The sequence below is a fragment of the Hyperolius riggenbachi genome, chromosome 12, assembly GCF_040937935.1.
Source record: "Hyperolius riggenbachi isolate aHypRig1 chromosome 12, aHypRig1.pri, whole genome shotgun sequence".
In the NCBI taxonomy this organism is placed as follows: Eukaryota; Metazoa; Chordata; class Amphibia; order Anura; family Hyperoliidae; genus Hyperolius; species Hyperolius riggenbachi.
The window spans coordinates 96,420,786-96,445,076 of record NC_090657.1 but is presented as its reverse complement, the minus strand read 5'-3'; the positions used below and the strand labels follow the sequence as shown (position 1 = coordinate 96,445,076).

Sequence of the window (24,291 nt, the reverse complement as noted above, 5' to 3'; positions counted from 1 at the left end):
CCAATAAGGTTCATAAAAGATATAGTCTCACGCATTCACATACTGTGGTAGTACCTACTCACACATACATTACCACACACACCGGGATCACCTGATTCCCCTTTGTAAAAAAGATTTTCTCTCAGGTAAAAGAAACCCTGATAGACAACCCTTCTATCTAAATAGATCCCATGTTGTAAATGGTTCTTTAAGAAAGTTCCAATTGCTTCACATAAATGAGTCAGTTCATATTCAGCAATATAGAAGCAGTGCAATAAGCTGCTGCGGAAACCGTGCCTTTAAGTCCCTCTCACAGGTTCTCCTATGACACAGTCCCGCTATCCTTCTTGCTGGTGTCCTTAAATAAAAGATCACTTACAGTTCCCAGGGTGCGGTTCCTTGCTTCGGGTCTTGGCCGATGACCCTTCTCTTGTCGCAAGTGTTCACTCTCTGTAACCGGCAGTCTCCTCTCCTGTATTGCACTAAGGAGACACCGTTTCCTGCAAGCCCAGCTCTGCGTATCAGGATGGAACGCAGCTTCCGGATTAGCTGCTCAGTCGGATGTGACGTCACTTCCTACGGACGTCCCTGTATTGTTGTTGCGTTCCACACACACTGCTGTCTTCCGTGATGGTTTGGTACACAGCAGTGGGATTACAAACTCTATTAAAGTTGGTGGAATCCTTATATACCACAGGGGCGCCCCTTATTTAGATCAACATGTTTTGATGGCTTTAGGCGCCATCTTCCTCAGGATCAAGTCGACTGTTCCACCTCCTTCTTTCCTTTTAAATACTTCCTGGGACTGCGGGGTCCGCCGCTTCAATCCCCTTAAAGGAGAACTGCTCCCATTCTTAATTTATTACACAATTCTGTATACTTGAAAGTTCTCCCCGTTGCAAAACCCAACCACACCCTCTGACTTCCCTCTATTCACTATGGATCCAGCTTATTCCTTTTTATGTAAATCTATAATCCTTCCCACACACTTAGCAAGATCGTCTCATCCCATCCCCACATCCACTATCAATATCCACCATCATCTCTCCTCCCTCCATGTGTGGTAATGTATGTGTGAGTAGGTACTACCACAGTATGTGAATGCGTGAGAATATATCTTTTATGAACCTTATTGGACCAGGGGGACATCCCCAATCCTAAGAGAACGGCTGCAGGACAGAATTGGGTTCAAATATTAGGAAATAAAAGCAGCGCCCTTCAGAAAATCTTTTTGACCTTTTGACTCTGTTCTGGTGACAAACCCCCTTTTCTTTGAAGTATGGCGGCAGCACAAATACCTGATGTGTGGGAGTTTAGAAATAAACAACAAAACAGAATTGGCATATTTTTTAATAGCAAGGAGAATGAAGAAAGACAGGGATTATATTGGGAAGATGTGGTATATAATATGAGAGATTTGGAAAGGCTCGCTGAGGATTTAGCAACACCTGAGGTTCAAGAGGAATGGGACAAGATGTTCCACGATTTCTCCCTCCAGGTGGTGTCATTTATTAGAGATGTAAGAAGAAATCAATGTTGGTTTCGGGATGAAAAAACTAGATCTATGCAAAAAGAGGTGGAACCTTTTGGCAATGTCCCGGAAAATATAGAAATCTGGAAAGAAACATCCAGAAAAGGTTGGAGAATTTGGAGTACGACATTAGAGAAAAGAAAAAGAGAAAGTGTCTTAGGGACTCCATTCCGCTCAGCATGATGGAGCCATGTGGTGAAGCACCAGGCAGTAAAGAGTGTGAATGGAGTGTTCATGATAATTCAATGGAAGCAATAGATAAAACTGGCCAATGTGATGCTATGGGATTGGGGGGGGGGGGGGGGGGGAGGAGAATCAGGATAGTGGGGGAGGAGAGATGATTATGCAAGTAACATCCCCAGGAGGATTGATCAGTATGCAGATGGAGTAGAAAGAGGAGAAAATGAAGGAGATATCGTGGTAAGACCCAAAAATAGACACTCCAGGGGAACACGGAAAGAAGGAAATAATGGTGGATAGACTAAGGTGGCAAGTAAGAACAGGAGAAGCAAAAACTCTGGTGGCAAAGAGAATGGAAACAGAAAAAATGGGAATAACCTTATATATACACAAAAGAAAGGAATAGAAACCCCCCTAGGAGAGAGTATCCTAATACACGGTTTAATGCACAGAGAAAGAGGAAAGATGGGAATATAACCCCAACACATAATCGATACTCATTTTTAGTAGATCAAGGGGAAGACAGCCGGATCACAGACCGAGTGAATAGGTGGAAACCAGAGGATTTGGATCCACGAAGTGATCCAAATACAATTGATTATTATTTTTTAGCAAAAGGACGGGACAACCCAAAGGGAGGGGGGACAAGATACGGAAGGAAATGACAACAGATGATAAAGAGGTAAGTATAAGAAGTGATAAAGAGTGAGGAATATTCAATTTGAGTAAAGTTGAACTAAATGAACCAGTAAAACAAGTACGAGAGAAAGGTTTAAAATTTGCTCCAACCAATAAATTAAATAAATTTGAGACATAGGTCAATATAAAGAAATATACCCGCGAGCTCTGCCTGAAAAAATATTTTCAAAAGAATCCTGTGACCAGAGCATAAAGGCGGGGGGGGGGGGGGGGGGAATCGTGATACAGGATAATGATGATTATAACAGAGAGGCATATAGGTTACTAGGGGACAACAAAGTGAACCTAAAATTGAAAAGTAACCCAGGAAAACAATTTGGGGAGGAGTTAAAGATACTGTTGAAAACAGCTTTCGAAAATGGAATACTGAATAAGAGAGAATTTGATTATATTAATATACCCCACCCAAGAACTGCGAGATTTTATCTCCTGAAGATTCACAAGGACCTGGTGAGTCCTCCAGGAAGGCCTATTATATCAGGTATAGGATCATGTACATCCAATTTATTGGGGTACGTGGATACGTTTTTACAGAAATAGGTTAAAGAAACACTGGCCTTCCTGGAGGATAGTAGGCATATTTTGAATCTTCTGGAGGGACTGGAGTAGGAAAGAGATTGGTTTCTAGTGACATTAGACATAACATCCATCTATACAATCAGAGCATGACAGAGGGATGGAAGCAGTAAGACATTATCTAGATCAGGAATTGACGTTGTTACCTGAACAGAGGCAGTTTATATTGGACGCAATCTTATATATTTTGACTCACTATTTTTTCTATCATATGGGTGACTGCTTCCTCCAGACGAGCGGGAGTGCAATGGGGACCAGGTTCGCGCCTGGTTATGCAAACCTCTTCATGGCCCATTGGGAGGCATCCATGTGTACGGGCGTAAGGGGCCGGACGCGGACCTGGTCCTCTGGAAAAGATTCATAGATGATGACCTGTTCGTCTGGAGGGGGTCTGAAACCGATCTGAGAACTTTTTGGGAAATAATTAATGTTAATGAATGTGGACTGAAGTTCACGGCAGATATTAGCAAAGAGACAGTGAACTTAACTATAATATAATATACATATACAGATACACACACTGAAATTGAAAACAAAAACTTATAGAAAGGCAACTGATGTAAACGGCTACATCTTAGCGAATAGTTGCCATTTGCCAAAGTGGTTAGATGGAATTCCCAAGGGGCAATTTATCAGGCTCAAATGCAATTGTACGGAAGAGGGGGAATTTAAGAGGGAGGTGGAGATTATGTCAGATCAATTTAGGGAGAAAGGATATAGAGAGGAGGTCATAGATAGGGTTAGAAAAGGGTTGCAAGAGATAGACCGAGGCCTCTTATTGGGGAAAAAGAAGAAAAAGGAGTAGAATGATTTCTCCATGAGATTAAGCTTAATATATAACCCGCAAATAGATCAGATAAGGGGGATTATCAAAAAACACTGGCCAGTACTTGAGATAAGACTTTACTGGAGATACTCCCAGAACACCCCTCATTTATATATAGAAAACCCAGTAATATTGGCACAAGAATAGTGAGAGGAGCAGATCAGGGAGATGAGATTTATAGAGGGGAGGGGGGGGGGGGGGAATTTGTCAGATGCGGAAGATGTAACAACTGTAGGAGGACCAGAAGTTATAGTAAGATCACTTGGGACCTTAGTGGGAGAGGGGAAGGAGGAGTGGGAGCGGGGAAGGAGGAGTTTAACCTTTTGCTGACCGCATCACACTGATGGGCGTGGCCACGGCGGCAGCCCTAGGACCGCCTAACGCCAATTGGCGTAAAGTCCTGGGGCTCTGTTTTGCAGGAGATCGCGCGCAGGCTGCGTGCGCATCTCCTGCTTGGGGGCGGAGCTCCGCACCGCCTTTAGTTTCCGAGCGGCTATTGCCGCTCTGGAGACTAATAGACGGCGTGATCACCGTCTATTTCTATGTACATCGCTGCGATCGGCAGCGGCGCTGTACTGGGGACTAGGGCTGTAGCGCTGTACTGGGGACAAGAGAGCGATCGGCTCTCATAGGCAGAAGCCTATGACAGCCGATCACCATAATTGGCTGGCTGTGGGGAGGGAGGGGGGAGGGAACATTTTTAAAGAAACAGCTTTTTTTTTTTTTTTTAAAAAGCTAACAATATTAATTTTTTACAAAAATAAACATGGGGGGAGCGATCAGACCCCACCAACAGAGAGCTCTGTTGGTGGGAAGAAAAGGGGGGGGGGATCACTTGTGTGATGTGTTGTGCGGCCCTGTAGCTTAGCCTTAAAGCTGCAGTGGGCTATTCTACTAAAAATAGCCTGGTCACTAGGGGGGTTTAGCCCTGCAGTCCTCAAGAGGTTAAAATCAAAGAGCTGATCATGTGTGATACAAAGGGGGTCATCTACTGCCTGATATGCCCTTGCAATAAAAAGTATATTGGGCGCACTGAGAGGGAAATTGGGAGGAGGGTGGGAGAACATTTAAATAATATTTTGAAGGGGAGGGAACAACACCCACTATCAAGGCATTTTAAAATGTGTCATGATTGTAAAATAGACAATGTAATATATTTTGGTGTGGAGGTGATCCACAGAGATCCAAGGGGTGGGGATTACATTGCAAAGATGTCAAGGAGGGAAAGCCAATGGATTTTTAATTTGAATACCATGACCCCCAAGGGACTTAATGAGTGGGAAATGTTTGCTTTTTGAGGTAGAGTGTAGTGATCAACTGATTTCCCTGGATCACCTGATTCTTGACACATGGAGGGAGGAGAGATGATGGTGGATATTGAAAGTGGGTGGGGGATGGGATGAGACGATCTTGCTAAGTATGTGGGAAGGATTATAGATTTATATAAAAATTAATAAGCTGGATCCATAGTGAATGGAGGGAAGTCAGAGGGTGTGGATGTGTTTTGCAACAGGAGATCTTTCAAGTATACAGAATTGTGTAATAAATTAAGAATGGGAGCAGTTCTCCTTTAAGAGGATTGAAGAGGTGGACCCCGCAGTACCATGAAGTATTTAAAAGGAAAGATGGAGGTGAAATAGTAGACTTGAACCTGAGGAAGATGGCTGCTAAAGCCATCGAAACATGTTGATCTAAATAAGGGGCGCCCCTGTGGTATATAAGGATTCCACCAACTTCAATAGTTTGTAATCCCACTGCTGTGTACCAAACCATCACGGAAGACAGCAGTGTGTGTGGAACGCAACAACAATACAGGGACGTCCGTAGGAAGTGATGTCACATCCGACTGAGCAGCTAATCCGGAAGCTGCGTTCCATCCTGATACGCAGAGCTGGGCTTGCAGGAAACGGTGTCTCCTTAGTGCAATACAGGAGAGGAGACTGCCGGTTACAGAGAGTGAACACTTGCGACAAGAGAAGGGTCATCGGCCGAGACCCGGAGCAAGGAACTGCACCTTGGGAGCTGTAATTGATCTTTTATTTAAGGACACCAGCAACAAGGATAGCGGGACTGTGTCATAGGAGAACCTGTGAGAGGGACTTAAAAGGCACAGTTTACGCAGAAGCTTATTGCACTGCTCCTATATTGCTGAATATGAACTGACGCATTTATATGAAGCAATTGGAACTTTCTTAAAGAACCATTTACAACCTGGGATCTATTTAGATAGAAGGGTTGTCTATCGGGGTTTTTTTTACCTGAGAGAAAATCTTTTTACAAAGGGGAATCAGGTGATCCCGGTGGGTGTGGTAATGTATGTGTGAGTAGGTACTACCACAGTATGTGAATGCGTGAGAATACAAAGGGCCTAAGCCATAAATTAGGCCCTGCATGGGTCTGTGGCAATCCTAGATAAGCTAAATTACAGCCTGTCATGAGGTGATTTCATATCTCCCTCACTGTAAAGGTAAAGTCAGAGCTGATTGGCTGAGCTTTGTTGCAGTGTGTGTGTGTGTGGTAAATGTGTGGCACACAGGTTTGTCAGCCCTGATTGGTCAGAGGGCAGGTAGGTCTATTTCTGCAGGTGTCACTAAGGCTCAGGGCAGAGTTTAGCGACCAATCAGGGCTGAGTTAGGTGTATATAAGAAAGGTCAGGACAGCACTAGCTGCCTGTCACCTCAGTGGCTAATAGGTGAGCTCTTGAGCTGTAATACGTGCTGTAATACGTTGCTCACCTGGCCACATGGAGGTACTCAGGCAGTTGGCGGCGAGAGTGGAGGAGCCGGGAGGTCTGGAGATCCTGGAGAGATGTCTGCGGCTGGCTGAAGCGGAGCAGGGAGGTCAGATGAAAGAGGTCGGCGGTGGAGGAAGAGCAGGAGGATCCGGCCGGCAGTCGCAGAGGAAGAAGTCGGCGAAGCGCCCCTACTCGCCGGGAGAGTCCAGCGGTGTCGCCCAGCGGAGTTCCCCGGCAGTGCACCGGCAGGCCAGAAGCGGCGTACCCCGCGAGGCGGCCGGCGGTTAGCGCTCCGCTAAGAAGAAGAAGTGAGGAAGATCGGGTGGTCCGGGTGCAGCGGCGGGACCTGTGTCGGCCATTCGGGGTTCCGAGGATGAGGCGGGACATTGCGCGGCCACTCGGGCTGTGAGAGAGGCGGAGGCAGCAAGCGCAACCAATCGGGCTGCAGTGGAGCCAGAGGAGGCAGACGCGGCCACTCGGGCCGCAGGAGTGGCGGTTGGAGCGGCCCGGTCCAATCGCGCAGATGCAGTGTGCCCAGATTTCAATTCAGCCAGTCCGGCTGCTCCGGAGGCGTTCCTGGGCGGGAGCTTTGGCACGCCAACCAGTCGGGTCGCGGCGCTTAGAAGTGGGCGGAGCGGAGTTCTGGAGCCTGTGTGGGTAGCTCAACCGGGGCTACAAGATGATGGCGCCAGTCCCGCCCATCCGGCGGCGACCTATGGAGGATCGAGAGGTAGTACCGAGGGGCCTCCCCTTCCCTGCAGCCGATCGGGTCGCAGTACGCGACCATAGCAGTGAGCCTGGCGGTGGGCCGGGGGTATGCACGCTGGGCCGGCTGCTGAGGCATTTCCTAGGCATCTGGGAGCGTCTCATGCGGCGCCCAGTGCTGTGTCACCGCCTCATGCTGGAGCTCCTGCTAGCAGCATGACACTCCTGGGACAGCCTTCCGGATCGTCGCTGCAGCAGCCTTCAGGAGCCGGTGAGTATAATGCTATATCACCATTAATTCAAGCTCTTTTACAGGCGCTGCAGAGGCAACAGGGTCCCAGTGCTGGAAGCGCTTTAGTAAGTGATGCTGGTACAGTGTGGAGCGGGCATGTAGGGGGACAGAGGGATTTGAATGTTGAAAATTCTCCTGTGCTTTCCCCTCCTATTCTTCCTTCTCACTCTGAGCCCGCACTCACTGTAGCTAATCCTACATCTAACCACAATGATACGATTGTTCCATTGAATAGACCAGAAGTTCCTGATAATATTTATAAAGAGAACCTGTCATGTGAGCTCTCACCATTAGGCTTCCATTTGTCTATGTCAATAAAAGAAAAAATATGGAATGGAGATTACATTGAGTTGTTATCTCTCTTACCGGGATCAAAAGAAATTTTGAAAAAAGACAAAAATGACAATAAATGTGATGATGATCACAGAAGGCCAGTTGCAAGATCTTTTAACAACTGGCTTCAAGCGTTTTGCATTTACGCAAGTGTCCTTGGTGAGAGATTTCCAGACAGGTGTCCGCATAGTTTTAGATACATTGACACAATATTGGTGGCTTACAAAGCCTTTGGCGGATTAGCGTGGTATCATTACGACGAAGCATTCCGCCAAAGGATGGCAGTATATCCACAGGTTAAATGGGGCTCAAAAGATGTGGGCCTTTGGTTGGAATTGATGATGCCGCAACGAGTTTCTACATTTAAACAAGCTAGCCAGCCTTCAACATCTAGCTATAGGAAAGGTGTATGCTACGCGTACAATGACGCTCAGTGTAAGTGGCCTGGAACATGCAAGTATAGGCATGAATGCGGATTTTGTGGAGGCGCACACCCTATAGCAAAATGCTTTAAAAAGGCAAACTCAGTGACCGCTAGCTCAAAAGAGCTTTTACTCAAAAGCAGTCACGCCAGTGAGGTTTCAAAACATGCTGCCATGGCTGCAGTTGTATCCAAACAGGGAGAAGGCGGAGCTGTTAATTGATGGTTTTAGCAATGGTTTTCCGTTGCCTGCGTTTAAAGGCCCGGGTTGTACTTGGGTGAATAATTTGAAATCTGTAAATTCAATGGAAGATGTAGTGCAACAAAAAATAGATAAAGAATTGCAGGAAGGTAGGATATCTGGCCCCTTTTTGCACCCACCATTCTTAAATTTCAGGTTGTCACCTCTAGGGATAGTTCCCAAAAAAGAGCCTGGTACTTACAGATTGATCCATCACTTATCATTCCCATCAGGTCAGTCATTGAATGAATGATGAAATCTCAGGTGAATTAGCATCAGTGTGTTATGCTACTTTTGATGATGCTTTAGAGGTCCTTCGCCCTTTAGGTAAAGGGGCTTTGCTTGCAAAGGCTGACATCGAGTCGGCCTTTCGCTTACTCCCAATTCACCCTAATGCTTTTAATTCACTCGGTTTTCAATTCCGCAATGTTTTTTATTTTGATCGCTGCCTGCCCATGGGCTGTGCCCTGTCTTGCAATTATTTTGAAAGCTTTTCGACTTTTCTAGATTGGGTACTTTATGCTATATCCAAAAGAGAGTCATTCATACATTATTTGGATGATTTTCTTTTTATGGGTCCAAAGGATTCAGATACTTGCACCAACTTGTTACTTCTCTTTTCAGCTATATGTGAACATTTTGGTGTTCCACTGGCTGGTGAGAAAACGGTTGGTTCTTGTACATGCCTGGAGTTTCTTGGTATTACAATTGATACCGTCCAAATGGAATTCAGGCTGCCCGATATCAAAATTCCAAAAAATTGAGCGCTTAATAGCTATGTTTTTGCGCAGAAAGAAAATCCTGTTGAAGGAAATGCAAGCGCTGCTAGCAAATTTAGTTTTTGCAACCAGGATTAAGCCCATGGGCAGGGTATTTTCTCGGCGTTTATCTTCAGCAATGAAAGGATTAAAATCCCCTTATGCTCATATTAGACTGACTTCGGATTTAAAGGCTGACCTGATGGTGTGGGCGGAATTCTTGCAATCATATAATGGTAGATCAATCTGGCAGGATGGATTCGTATCCAGTGCAGAACTTGAATTCTTCACAGATGCATCCGGCAGTGTGGGCTGCGGTGCATTCTGGTCAGGAAAATGGTTTTGTTCCTCATGGCCAGCAGAATGGCAGCAGCCAGAGGTAACAAAGAATATCTTGCTACTTGAGTTATTTCCAGTAACAGCAGCATTGTACATTTGGGGTGAGTATTTTAAAGGAAGACGTATAGTAGTCCATTCTGACAATAAGGGAGTTGTTTTTTCTATAAACTGTCTTTCTTCCAAATCCCCTTTGGTTGTTAAGTTGTTAAGAATTTTGGTCCTATATTCTTTGAAATTTAATGTGTGGATTAAAGCAAAACATGTGCCAGGTTCAAAAAATGATATTGCCGATGCTTTGTCCCGATTGCAGATGCACAGATTTTGGCAGTTGGCTCCAACCGCTCAACCCCGCAGGGAAGAAATTCCGCCTTTTCTATGGAATCTGATATGGAGCTAATCAGTTTAGGAATTCAGCAGTTTCCATGGCGACCTGGCAGTCATACTCTGTCGCATGGAGGGAGTGGACAATATTTGTTAACTGCATGGGTGTTACTGAATGGAATATGTCAGAAGAAGCGGTATTGAAGTTTATTGCAGCGGATATTAGGAAAGGTTACTCTCATTCTCATATCTCAAAAAGGTTGTCAGGAATTTCATTTTTTCTTAAACTACATAACATCCCTTCCTGCACTTCTTGTTTTTCAGTACGACAGCTCTTGAAGGGTTATAAATGTGCAACTAATCAACCAGATGCTAGGCAACCAATAACGATTGATATTCTCTCGTTACTATGGAATAAAGCTGAAGCAGTTTGTAAATCTAATTTTGAGTTCTTGCTTTTTAGATATGCTTTTTCATTGCTATTTTTTGCGGCATTACGCATCTCGGAGCTTGTATCACAAAGTTCAATCAAGGACACAGGTTTGAGATATGAGGATGTGAGTAGATCTAATGGGAAGGTAGGCTTATGGATCAGGAGGTCAAAGACAGATCAGGCGGGGAAAGGTGTGTTAGTGGAATTGAATCTCTGGCCGGGCAACAAGCTTTGCCCTTTGGTAAACTTAAATCAATTTCTGGCAGTTAGAGGGTCGTCCCCGAGTTCATTGCTTAGACACCAGTCAGGTCTCCCTTTAACAATCTTTCAGTTCAATGCAGTATTTAAGTTAGTTGCATTGCGAGCAGGTTTAGGTCATTGCAGATTAACTGCGCATTCGTTTAGAATAGGCGCAGCTACAGAAGCGGCCAGGTTAGGTTTGGATGATAGTGTTATCAAAAGACTAGGGCGTTGGAAGTCGGCAGCATTCAAGTTGTATATCCGTCCTTGACCTTTTTAAACTATATTTTACAGGAAAGAAAACTATAGTCTGGATCGTGGGACACTCTTTCGTCTATTTGGCATACGAGAGAGCCTGCAAGAGGTCTTATATATCCAACTTGAACCTGGACCCTCGCTTCTTTGCGGTATATTGGTATGGTGTTCGGGGAATGTTGTGGTCTCAGTTGAAAGTTGAGCTGTTTCGTTTGACTGAAGTTTTTCCAGTGCCTGATGTTTGAATAGTACACTTGGGTGGTAATGACATTGCAAAGAAAAAGACTTGAATTATTTTTCAATATCAGGGATGACCTCAGCAGTTTTCAATTATTTTCCAAGGGAACAACTATAATTTTCTCTGAAATTGTCCCCAGGTTGAAGTGGTTATTGTCGCCGGGTCTGGTTCCTTGCGAAAAGATCCGGAGACGTCTTAATCACCAATTGTCAAAGTGTTTGCCAAAAATTGGGATCCGTACATACAGACACATTGATTTAGAGGGTGGTGTGGTAGGGCTTTATAGGCAAGATGAAGTCCACCTTAGTGAAATTGGATTGGACATTTTTAACTTAGACCTCCAGTACTGTGTTGAAATGGTCGTGGGTGGGGTGCCAGCCTAGGAGTCTGACTGGTGGGGTCTTATTACTGATCAACCGTATCTGGGCAGTGGTAGTCAGATACGCAACTGCTGTTGCTTATGTATCGTTATAATAATTGTTTGACAATAAAGTTTGCTATTGACCTCAGTTATTTATTCATTATTATTATTATTAAAGTTATAACGTTCCTTAATAAAGATGGCCACGGCCAATTTTCACCAGTCTGGAGTGTCTTGGTATTTAAATTTTAGTGTTAAGTTTATAGTTATGATAATAGGTATTGTCTACAGTCCCATAGATCTAGATGAGAAGACTCTAGGGCTAAAGCTGCACCACTGGCAACAAAGAAATATTCTCTCAGCAGCAGAAGGAAGAGGTGAGTGAGCGGTCCTGTTCTGTGCTCTAAGGGGGAGACTAGCTGGAGGCCACTGCTAGCAATAACGCTGACAGTGGTGATAATGGGATGGAGGAGAAGCCTGGATTGCAAAAAGGATGCAGACTTTCAAGAAGGCAACATCTGACTTTGTCACAGGAAGAAAGTTGTGTAAACTGAGCTAGCCAGAAACTAATGCTGCATACACACTTGAGATAACAGTCTTTGGAAAATGAAAGATCACAGACCAATTTTACCCCATTCCATGTAGTATGAGAGCCATACCTACACAGTCTATTCTATGGAGCTGAACTCCCCAACAAATAAAATCTTTGCAAGATGCTGCACACACAGATGCCCGTACACACTCAAAAGATCATTATCTGCAAAAGATCTGTTCCTGCAAAAGATCCATTCCATGCAAAATGCATTATAGTCTATGAGATCTGCAGATCATCATACACACTTGGTTTAACAGACTTCATCTGCATATCTGGCAATCATCTGCAGATCTGAAAATCCACCCTGTTGAATCTGATCTGCAGATGATCTGCAGATGATTGTCTGTTAAACCAAGTGTGTATGATGATCTGCAGATCTCATAGACTATAATGCATTTTGCATGGAATGGATCTTTTGCAGGAACAGATCTTTTGCAGATAATGATCTTTTGAGTGTGTACGGCCATCTGTGTGTGCAGCATCTTGCAAAGATTTTATTTGTTGGGGAGTGCAGCTCCATAGAATAGACTGTGTAGGTATGGCTCTCATACTACATGGAAGGGTGTAAAATTGGTCTGTGATCTTTCATTTTCCAAAGACTTTTATCTCAAGTGTGTATAAAGCATAAGGCCACATACACACATCAGACCATAGTCTTTTGAAAATGAAAGATCACAGACCAATCTTACCACCCTTCATGTAGTATGAGAGCCATACTCTACACAGTCTTTTCTATGGAGCTGAACTCCACATCAGAAAAAAATCATTGCAAGATGCTGCACACACAGATGCTGTACAGACACAAAAGATCAGTATCTGCAAAAGATCTGTTCCTGCCAAAAATCCATTCCTGCAAATTGCAATGATAGTCTATGAGATCTGCAGATCATCATACACACATGATTTAACTGACATTCATCTGCAGATCAGATCCACCAGGATGGATTTTCAGATCTGCAGATGATTGCTTGATCTGCAGATGAATGTCAGTCAAATCATGTGTGTATGATGATCTGCAGATCTCATAGACTATCATTGCAATTTGCAGGAATGGATTTTTGGCAGGAACAGATCTTTTGCAGATACTGATCTTTTGTGTCTGTACAGCATCTGTGTGTGCAGCATCTTGCAAAGATTTCTGTCTGATGGGGAGTTCAGCTCCATAGAAAAGACTGTGTAGAGTATGGCTCTCATACTACATGAAGGGTGGTAAGATTGGTCTGTGATCTTTCATTTTCCAAAGACTATAGTCTGATGTGTGTATGAGCCTTTAGTCTCATGCTCCTCTGCCCAGAGAAGTCTGTTGCACCTCTGCACAGGGAGAAGTCTCCTGCTCTATTACCCCCTGGATAAATCTCCTACTCCTCTACCCCCGGGAGATGTAATATGCTCCTCTACCTCTGGGAAAAGTTTCCTGCTTCTCTACCATCGGGAGATGCCTCCTGCTCCTCTACCCCTCGGACATGTCTCATGTTCCTCTACCCTTGGTAAAAATATCATACTCCTCTTCCCCTGGGAAAAGTCTCATGCTTTTTTACCCCAGGGACAATTTTCCTACTCATTTACCCCCAGATGTATCATGCTATAAAGTCTCATGCCCCCGGGAGATGTCTACGGCTTCCTGGAGAGGTCTACTGCTTGTCTGATGCATGAAAGACTGGCAGGATGCCAGGCTACTGGTATTGTGTAAAAATAAAAATATATGGCAGCCTCCATATCCCTTTTACTTCAGTTGTCCTTTAAAGAGTAACTGTCAGGCTGCAGAAGCTAATTTAAACCTCTATTCTCCTGTGTTAAAGAGTTTAGAAGGAAGGCAAAAAGCCATTAGTGAAGATAAAAATCTCAGTTACCTTTGATGTGTGCTTATCAGCAAGGCTGTTATAGACCCATAAGGACGCAAGCCACATACTAAACTGCAAAGCATTCTGGGGCCCTCCCCTCGGCTGCTAATGAGACGTTACAGCAGCTTGTAATCAGTCCAGCGCGTAGCACTGATAAATCTCCGGGCAGAGTACACTGCAGGAGTCAGCTATTGTTCCTAGCCACATGGCTCATTAAAATTCACTGCACACTGTGTTGTTCAAGTACGAGCTTATCTGTGATCAGGAAGCAGGCAGGACATGACGACACATTTGACAGAAAAACATGGAGCCTGCCATGAGCTGTCAGGAGCATCTATCTCTGCATATACTATATACAAATTCTGTGAAATCCAAACGTGGACAGTGAAATGCATATGTAATGTAAGTACAGCCAATCTTTAGCTACTGATATATGTGTTTATTTTCTCTGAGACCTTATACCTAACAGCTCCTCTTTAAGAAAAGTGTACTAACAGGTACTTACTGTGAGCTGACCAGCTACTCCAAAGTCTGCTAGTTTTGCGACCCCCTCGGAATTTAACAGAATATTTCCAGCCTTGATGTCTCTGTGGATTTTCCTCATGAAATGAAGATATTCCAATCCTTTTAGAGTTGATTGTAATATGGTGGCCATTTCATCTTCTTTCAGCTACAGAGAGAAAACAGCAATGCCATTATAACTAAACAAAGGTGCCACCATTATAAACCTTGTGGATTCTAAAACAAAACACATAGAAATTGTACTGTGAAGACAAGGAATGGTAGAAAATTCACCACAGAGCAATGCCATGTATTACCTGTGCAGGCAGTCAGGGGCATTTAGAGTTTTGACTGCAGCATGGAAGATGATTTTTGCATAGGGGAATTTTTGGCATTTTTAGTGGCACAAGCTAAGTAAAGGTACTTGTACTATAGCACCTCATGCTGCCCAATTTTAACAGTTTAGATCAGCATTTATTATTATAAAAAAGTATTAGTTTGCTTACACAACTAAAAATCAAATGTTTCTAATTTAAAGGCAATCGAAATTGGCAGGGAGTGCTCTTGATTGGTTTAATTACAATATGTGAGCAGAGATGGTATAATGAGACAGAAATAATTTAGAGTTGAGGCAAATACAGTAGTCCCGGTAGTCCGCTAACCAGCAGTCTCAACCAACCAGCACAAATCACCGACAGTACTCATGGTGGTGAAGGCCAATTTCATAAGCAGTTTGCGGGTTCTGCTCAGATTAAAAACTGGGTTCCATAGTTTACCCAAGGGTAATATACTTTCAATTCTTGTATTTTAACATTTACGGTAATACAGAGTTCATGTTATGCATATACGATGGGTTATAGTACAGTATTCGCTAGGCCTATTTTTAACATTGAGTTCAAGCAGCCAGAAAGCCTACTTATCCGGCATCAGCCGATCCCAGATAACCGAGACTCTACTGTATTATGGTAATTGTATGCAGCTTAAAAACACATCAAAGGCAGCTGCTCTGGTATACCAGACGTCCATTTTAAAAAATTTGATTCACCTTGGACTTATTTGCATGTTATTCACCAGCCCTGTGTGCGCATGTGTACAGTTTGCTGCTGTTCATGGCATATTAATGAGATTTATAAAACGGACATCCCAAGAAGAAAAAGAAAAAAAAAAAAAAAAAGTCTATAAAAAGTGTGGGTGGGCGGGGTGACCGGCCTTATTTACCTGCTCCTTACAACCCCCCGCCCACCCTCCATCTCCCGGTATGTGCTTTGCCAATCACTTCAGGCAGACCCGCAGCATGAAGTTCCCATGGTGGTGCCGTCTGCTGCAATGCATGCTGGGAGATGCAGTCCTTTAATGCAAATGCAGGTCCTGGCCGGTAAGGTATTTATTGCCTGTCACTCCTCTTAGGGGGAAGTTTGTTTTATATATTTTAAATTGTTCAGATCCCTTTAAAGGGAAACAATAGGCAACAAATCAATTACTTCTGGCAAGCTAAATAAATGATGCAATAAAACTATTGTAGTTATTCGTTAAATGATCTTCCTCTAAGAATAGTCACTGAGAGTGTTGTGAACTTGCAATGATTCACAGTTTCTCCTGTGCTGCATAAAATAAATCTCATGTACATGAAAATATCTAAGCTCTGGCTGCAATGGACTTTGCACCTGTCGGTGTAAAACATGAAGTGAAACTCCCTTGCAAACTACATTTTCACGCTACATTTTAATGACTTCCTCCTTAGCTTGGGACCAATAATAGAACTGTCAAAATGAAACACAGCATGTTAATAAACAACTTACAAGCATCTCTACAAGTACTGGAGAAAACGCTGGGTTAGGTCTATTTCCACTAGGATATTACATTTTGGCATACGTTTTCCCACATGCATGATTGCATTTTTATGAGAATTTTAATGCAAATTTTTGTATGCATCCAACAAGCATTACATGGGAAACGAATGCGTGGTGCAGAAATCTGCAGCATGCAATGTAGCATGCTCCGTACTGCGCATGTGCACGAGAATGTGTGCATGTGCAGTACGGAGCAGCCCATCTTCAGGAGTACTCGGGCTCCTGAAGACTGCTGAAGCCTCCCGCAGCGGCAGAGAGGTGGAGACTTATACCGAGGGTACCAGCGGTGGCACGCGTGGACCATAGGAGGATCAGGAAGGCTCTATAGGACCCAGAGCTTTCCCTCTCCTTATGCAAGTATCTGTTTGTTTGTTTTTTTATTTAACTTCAGACTCCCTTTAAAGGGAACCTGAGGTGTGAGGGATATGGAGGCTGTCATATTTATTTTCTTCTCAATAATGCCAGTTGCCTGGCAGCCCTGTTGCTCTTCAGACAAAAGTAGTGCCGGAGTCAAAACCCTGAAAAAAGCTTATGGCTAATCCAGTAAAACCTGAGTCAGAGTACCTGATCTGCTGCATGCTTGTTCAGGGTATACGGTTAAACGTATTAGAGACAGAATCAGGAGGACTACCAGGCAACTGGTATTGTTTAAAAAGAAATAAATATGGTAGCCTCTATATTCCTCAGGTTCCCTTTGAGGGCTCGTCACCACTAGTGCAGCGTGCGTCTACGAGATGGGCGGGATCGCAGGCGAATCCCATCAGCCGTGCTCCTGACCTGAACCCCATAGAGAATCTGTGGGATATTGTGAAGAGAAGGTTGAGAGACGCAAGACCCAACACTCTGGATGAGCTTAAGGCCGCTATCGAAGCATCCTGGGCCTCCATAACACCTGAGCAGTGCCACAGGCTGATTGCCTCCATGCCACGTCACATTCAAGCAGTCATTTCTGCAAAAGGATTCCCGACCAAGTATTGAGTGCATAACTGAACATAATTATTTGAAGGTTGACTTTTTTTGGTTTAAAAACACTTTTCTTTTATTGGTCGGATGAAATATGTTAATTTTTTGAGATAGGAATTTTGGGTTTTCATGAGCTGTATGCCAAAATCATCAATATTAAAACAATAAAAGGCTTGAACTACTTCAGTTGTGTGTAATGAATCTAAAATATATGAAAGTCTAAAGTTTATCAGTACATTACAGAAAATAATGAACTTTATCACAATATGCTAATTTTTTGAGAATTACCTGCATCTGTGGTACCATGGAGTGGGGCAGCTAGTTCTGCTCCAGGAAGGGTTGAATAGTTAATTGTAGAAAGAGTGGTCCACTGCTCAAACTACACACATAAATTCCAGGAACAAGGGAGTCAACCAGCAGCACTCTGATCCCCAAGGGATGCAGACTCACTTGCAAAGAATAATAGTAGAACCCAGTTTTATTTAATTGTGGCCCTTCTGCTGAGTTGATGTTCCTGAGTAATTGAGTAGTATCTGTCAGATACTATAGCAACTAAAGTGTTATATCTGCCTATGCAGATCACCTCTGTTTACAACAAAGGGGCATGTCAAAGTCAATAACTCAAGCAATGTTTTCTGCTTCAAAAAGACTTAATCTGGTCATACACATCTCAATCCCTCTGATTGATTAGCAACAGATTTCATTACTTTGATCGATTGCTGGACATCCATTAATACAACATAATCCATCTTTCAAGTTTGTGCTTCAGACACTACTGCAGCCAAAGAGATCAGCAGGACTACCAGGCAACTGGTATTGTTTAACTACTTCCCGACTTCTCCACGCCAATTGGCGTGAGCAGTGCGGCAGCCCCAGGACCGCTCCACGCCAACTGGCGTGAACGGCCTACTATGGGGCTAGTAGGACAGCACGCACAGGCTCCGCTTCACCTTCAGTCTCCCAGCGGCGATCGCCGCTAGGAGACTGTTACGGCAAAACAGCCGTCTAATTAGGAAGGTCAGTGCTGCGATCTACAGCAGCGCTGTACTGGGGAAAGCCGTGTGACATGGCTGCCCCTCCAGAGTGTCAACGGTGATCTGCTGCCATAGGCTTAAGCCTATGACAGCCAATCACAGTGATTGGCCAGCGGGGGGAGGGAGGGCGGGTTTAATAAAAGAGAAAATTTACAAATAAATACTGCAAATATTTGTAAAAAAATAAAGTGTGTGTGTGTGTGTGTGTGTGTGTGTGTGTGTGTGTGTGTGTGTGTGTGTGTGTGTGTGTGTGTGTGTGTGTGTGTGTGTGTGTGTGTGTAGGGGCGAATCAGACTCCACCAACAAGAAGCTCTGTTGGTGGGGAGAAAAGGGGGGGGGGGGGGAATTACTTGTGTGCTGTGTTGTGCGGCCCTGCAGCGAGGCCTTACAGCTGCAGTGGCCCATTTGACCAAAAATGGTCTGGTCTTTAGGGGGGGTAAAGCCTGTGGTCCTGAAGTGGTTAAAAGAAAATAAATATGGCCGCCTCTATATTCAGCTCACTTCAGTTGTCCTTCAAGTCAGCAGTCTTACCTAGACTAAAATATCCACACTAGAAATCCATTATGCTTTTACATAGACTTGTCTAAGCGCTACATCTTTTTTCTAGCCAACAGAGAAATCCAGCAACAGGAAAATGTTTGACACTTACCGTTTGTTTTCGTAGCCTGATGATATCAGAGACGGATCCTCCTCCACAATATTCCATAACAATCCACAGGTCACTGTTCTTAAAGTAGCTGCCGTAATACTTCACAACATGAGTACTGCAAGAGATGAGAAAGGACAGTTAGAAGTCTGAATTTAGAGGACAATCCGTGGAGGCACACAGAAGACTACAGGCAGAATCCTATCAAATCAAAGATAGCTTTTATTGGCATGACCAAGATTCATACAGGCATTGCCAAAGCAGGGGGGGGGGGGGAATGGGGCACATGGAAGGGGGTGGGGAATCGGTACAGTGAGTTAGTAGTTTGTGGACATTGTTAGGTTTATAGTTCATTTATGTTCCTCTCAGTCTGGCATGCTGTGACAGAGGCCTCAATTCACGGAGCATTATCAAACGTTTAACACTTTATCAAACATTTGATAATTTACCTCATGGGTAAAATCTCATTTTAAATTCACTAAGGTGTTATAGATTTATCGAATGTTTTACCGATAAAACGTTCAACAAATATAGAACACCTTAGTGAATTCAAAATGAGATTTTACCCATGAGGTAAATTATCAAACGTTTGATAAAGTGTTTGATAAACATTTGATAATGCTCCGTGAATTTAGGCCAGAGAGTGCAGTGGTTGTCACTGTGAATTCTTCTCCTAGTAGGATGTAGTTTTCTCTCATTCTCTAATGTGTTAAAGTCTGGAAATAGTTCCACCAGTTTCTTAAAGAAACTCCTTAGCTGTACCATCACTGTGCCAGTTCACTGGGTGTTCTGCTGATTACTCTGCCTCCAATATTTTAAAGGAATACTGTTGGGGGGTCGGAGGAAAATAAGTTGAAGTTACCCAGGGCTTCTAATGGTCCCCCGCAGACATCCTGTGCCCGTGCAGCCACTCACCGATGCTCTGGCCCCGCTTCAGGTTCACTTCTGCAATTTCAGACTTTAAAGTCTGAAAACCACTGCGCCTGCATTGCCGTGTCCTCGCGGGCACAGGATGTCTGTGGGGGACAATTAGAAGCCCCAGGTAAGTTCAACTCATTTTCCCCCGACTCCCTACAGTATTACTTTAAGCTACTGACCAATGAGGATACAGATCAGATAAAATCTGACTATACCAAGCGTTTGCTTCTTTCAGGTGTGTGATTCAGATAATACTATGTCAGATAGATTAGGGCAGGATATATCAGAACAGCCAGGTAAGGTAACTGGCACTATGAAAGAGGAAATAAATACGACAGCCTTCGTATCCCTCTATCACTACAGGGTCACTTTAACTGCTAAAGTGCTCCTAGTCACAGAACGGGGCAGCACTGTTTTGCATGTGGTCAGTTTTCTTTCATTACATCCAAATATTTTGAAGCAAAAATCACTTTATGAGTTTCCCCTCTTCTCCAGCCTGACCTTGACTTGTTTTACCCAGAATGCATCTAGAGCAAGTCACAGGATTGCACCTCTAGAATAATTTCGGAATGTTATTCCATTGTGTAAATAAATGTCTGAATCACCAGTGATTGAGGAATCCTCAGTATAAGTAAGTCAATATTAAAGGGGGCTGTAACGTCCCCACCAAAATTGCTAAACAATAGTTAGTGCCCAATAAATATATGTAAACCCCTTTTTTCTAAAATAGGTCCCTTTATGTTTCCCAATTTTTTTTTTTACTTAGTGCCTAACTGCAGGAACTGTGCAGTGCCAGCAGGATTTTAGCTATAGTAACAAGCTTATCTCTGCATGCAAATAACAGAAAGCTTCCTATTTCAGATAAGATAAGGACACTGTGATTTAATCCCCCTCTCCCACTGAAGAGATTATACAGTGATTTAAGACAGTGATATTTGTTTTGGGAGGGACAGTAGTGTTGTGGCAATAGGGAGGGAGATGTAACATTGACCTGGGTTGAATAAAAAAATAAAAAAATAAAAAAAAGGAAAAAGGGCAGAAGATGTTACTTTTGGCTTCACAGAGAAACCAGTAGAAAATACTCCTTTTTATTTTATTTTTCATATCACATTTCTACCAAATCTGACATTGAGCACTATAAACAACATGATAGGTAAACTAAATAAATGATTTCTATTTGGATATATTTTTTTGCTGTTGAATTTGGAGTTTCTTCCCACTTTAAGGCATTGCCAGTTGATAACAGTCTAGAGTGTTTAGAATTTACCCATTTTGAGTTAAGCTAAAAAATGAAATGAGGATTTTGAGCGAGAGGAAATGATATTTAGAATTGTTTTTGTATATCAATATACTTGTTGTAGTGTACAGTCTTAGGTACATTAAACAAAGAACTAGCAGGTTAGGGTGGTTCTGATGTAATTTAAGCCACATCTAAAGCAGCAGAACAGAAGCTGTAGACTCATGTTATGTACATTAGAGGCGTTATTTCCCCAGTGAAAGGCCCCTACATTTTTATGGCATCACTTCAGAAGTCTGTCAGATGTCATGCACGCAGCTGTGTTTACATATAGCCTACAGCCCAAATAGCCACCATACACCTCACAGTGATTCCCAGGTGAACGGAGGAAGAGGTTGCAACCGAGCAACACACAAATGCACGGAATGTTCCAGAGCAATGGCTCATCCAGGAACTTCACTGGCAAGTTGCTCACTTCAAAGCAGAATTCCACATTAAATGGAAAAATTTCCCCCATCTCACAGGAATTATTGCAATTCATTTATTCCCTTGTTTGGAAACTGCTCTGAAAGTTCATCAGATAATTCTGCACTGTGGGTATTAACAAGTCCCAGGAGATGTGACCATTTCCCGGAGAGGTAGTCGGACAAGTGGCTAGTAACAGCTTGCACAGAATTAAACCTCTGTGGCTAATATCTATTGAAGGACATGGATAATGTAAAGCCCATTGCCACTTTCCCATTTATCATCCCACTCAGTCAAGATGTAATAGGATACAAACAATGTGTAGAGATACTTGTGTCACATGACGACTCACGCCGCCTCATTTTCCCTAGAGTCACACTTTAAATGGGAGTGGTGATGTAGATCCCGCACACTGTACTGTACTGACTAACAGAAGCATATGCAGTTCTGTAACCACAGGTAGACAGGGCTTCACAGCTAGTAAGCAGACAGTAGAGTGGTTGGCAGGGAATGTATTACAACCAAGCTAACTTCAACCAGAAATAAGGATTCTATGCCGACAGAATTGGAAATTGCTCAAGTCTTACCGGCTGCTGTCCTGCCTCCCCCGTGACAGACGAAGATGTCTGCTGCGCCTCTGGAGCGGGCTCTCCTGACTGCTCCATAGCCCCTGCAGAGTGACACTGCCTCCGTGCAGTGTATCAGGCGTGCTGGGTGGTCTGTTGCGTCCGCCGCAGCGGTATCAGATTATGCCGGCATGGTCCCCACTGCTTAGCGTGCTGAGCTAGGTCGGAAAGGAAGAAGCCAACCCGCGCACTCGGGGACCGCCGCTAAATACACGCGACCGGACTTCCGCCAGATGGCATGCGTCGCGTCTTCGCGTCACTTCCGGCGTCTTCTCCAATCCCAACTTCCGGAACGAAGATGCAGAAGAGCCATCCAGCGTCCACCCAGCCGCCATTGGACAGAACGAGCGGTGGCCATGAAAAAATCTTCCGATTTCCTCACTCCAACAAGTGAATAGAGGTATGGCTGCCCCTTCATCCACCAGTTAGATCGCGCCCAGCGCTGACCTAAACCGCTCTTCTATCCATAATCTTGCAATAAGCCTGGCTTCACAAGTAGGTGCCAACAGGCTCCCCTACCACCAGGAACAACTTCATAGGTGCTTCCGTGACGAGTCCAGGAAACAAACAAAAAACTGGAGGAGATTGTGAGGAGGTGGGATTTATGCTAATTATTATTTTAATTCTTGTCAGGTGTTTCCGACTTGGGAGGGGAGACTTACACAATCTCAGGAAGGCCGTCCTGGAGGACGTAGGGAGGAATAAGGATTTTATGCCGACAGAATTGGAAATTGCTCAAGTAGTTAAGCAAGGACTGTTTTAAAGTGCATGGTATTTCTGAATACAGTCGAGCCCCGGTTATCTTGAACTCAACCAACCAGCAGTCTTAACTAGAGGCCTGCGCGGGTCTAATATTTTAGACCCGCCCCCCTGCTACCCACACCCAACTGGCAACTCGCTTTCTGGTGAATATGGTACCCGCAACCCGATTAAATCAAAACTGGTGCCCGAACCCGACCCGCATTTCGTGTACCTCGCGGTAACCAGACTTGATGCCCTGTGCGGGTCTAATTTTTCAGACCCGTAACCAGCTTTCTGGTGAATCTGGTACCCGCACCACAACCCGATAAAAATCAAAACGGTTACCCGAACCCGACCAGCATTTCGGGTAACCCACGGGTACCTGACCCGATCCAGACCTCTAGTCTCAGCCAACCAGCACAAATTGCCGGTGTAATATAAAATATTCCAACCTGTAATATTTTACAACTTGAATGGACTGTGCTTAACTGCGCATGCACATCTTCTTTTGCATTTCCCGTCTGTCATTATCTGCAACTGCCGGTGTTTAGTTCCCTCCAGTGGGGTTTATTAGTTGCCCACCAAGGGGAGGGGGGGGGGGGTTATTACTGCCCTCTCTGGGCAGTAATTGGAGGGAAGGGACGCAGGCGGGGAAAGGCGAAATAGAGGAGGGGGGGGAGCGGCGAGAATGACAGTACACATGTAAACAGCCTGCTGGCAACACGCTGTTTGTCGCTAGCGCGGCGGTGTACATTGGGGGGCACAGCAGAGCACAGGAGGGGCCTGGGGGGAGATAATATAGCAACAGAGGCTGGGCATTATATGCAGACCCAGCCTCTGTATGCAATTAGGATTTGTAAAACCCACCTTGGGTTCTCTTTAAAAAGAAATAAATATGGCAACCTCCATATACCTCTCACTTCAATTGTCCTTTATTGATTTTTAAAGTGTTGGTGTACATTGTGTACATTATCTAAATACGTACACTTCCATTCATTGTGATGTCATTAATAAAAAAGTGTAACAGACCAGATTAAAGTATTATCTGTTCTTCTGATCTTTTGAAGCAGATCGTAACCCATGTTGTCATCATGAGACAGTACAAACAATCCTTATTAAAGACTCTTTGATAAATGAGGATAAAATAAACTCACAGAGCTTTGCATGAAAACAGAGTCAGCAGAGAGCAGCGTAAGTGTACCGAGGAGGAAAATACTGACTGAAACTATATAAAGGTCAAGGCTTAATAATTCATTGCAGCTTAAATATTGAATGACTTGGAGTTCCCTGGTGCCCCGGCGGCTTTCTCTCCACAGAACCATCACCGCTCTTCAGAAATATGAAGAGACACTTCCAGCAAAGGCTTATATAAACTCCAGCACACGGCTGCACTACTCCCTGGGGAGACTTTC

General features: G+C 44.0%; 1 protein-coding gene across 1 annotated transcript in view; it reads right to left on the bottom strand.

Moving 5' to 3' along the window:
- The window catches only part of LOC137542559 (serine/threonine-protein kinase 4-like), a 151,094-nt gene that overhangs the window by 71,802 nt on the left and 55,001 nt on the right, over nucleotides 1–24,291 (bottom strand). The window contains exons 4-5 of the mRNA XM_068264572.1: nucleotides 18,896–19,010; nucleotides 14,404–14,568 (exon numbers count right to left, since the gene is read on the bottom strand). Of these exons, the coding sequence (XP_068120673.1) occupies nucleotides 14,404–14,568; nucleotides 18,896–19,010 (280 nt within the window). The remainder of the gene's footprint in view (nucleotides 1–14,403; nucleotides 14,569–18,895; nucleotides 19,011–24,291) is intronic.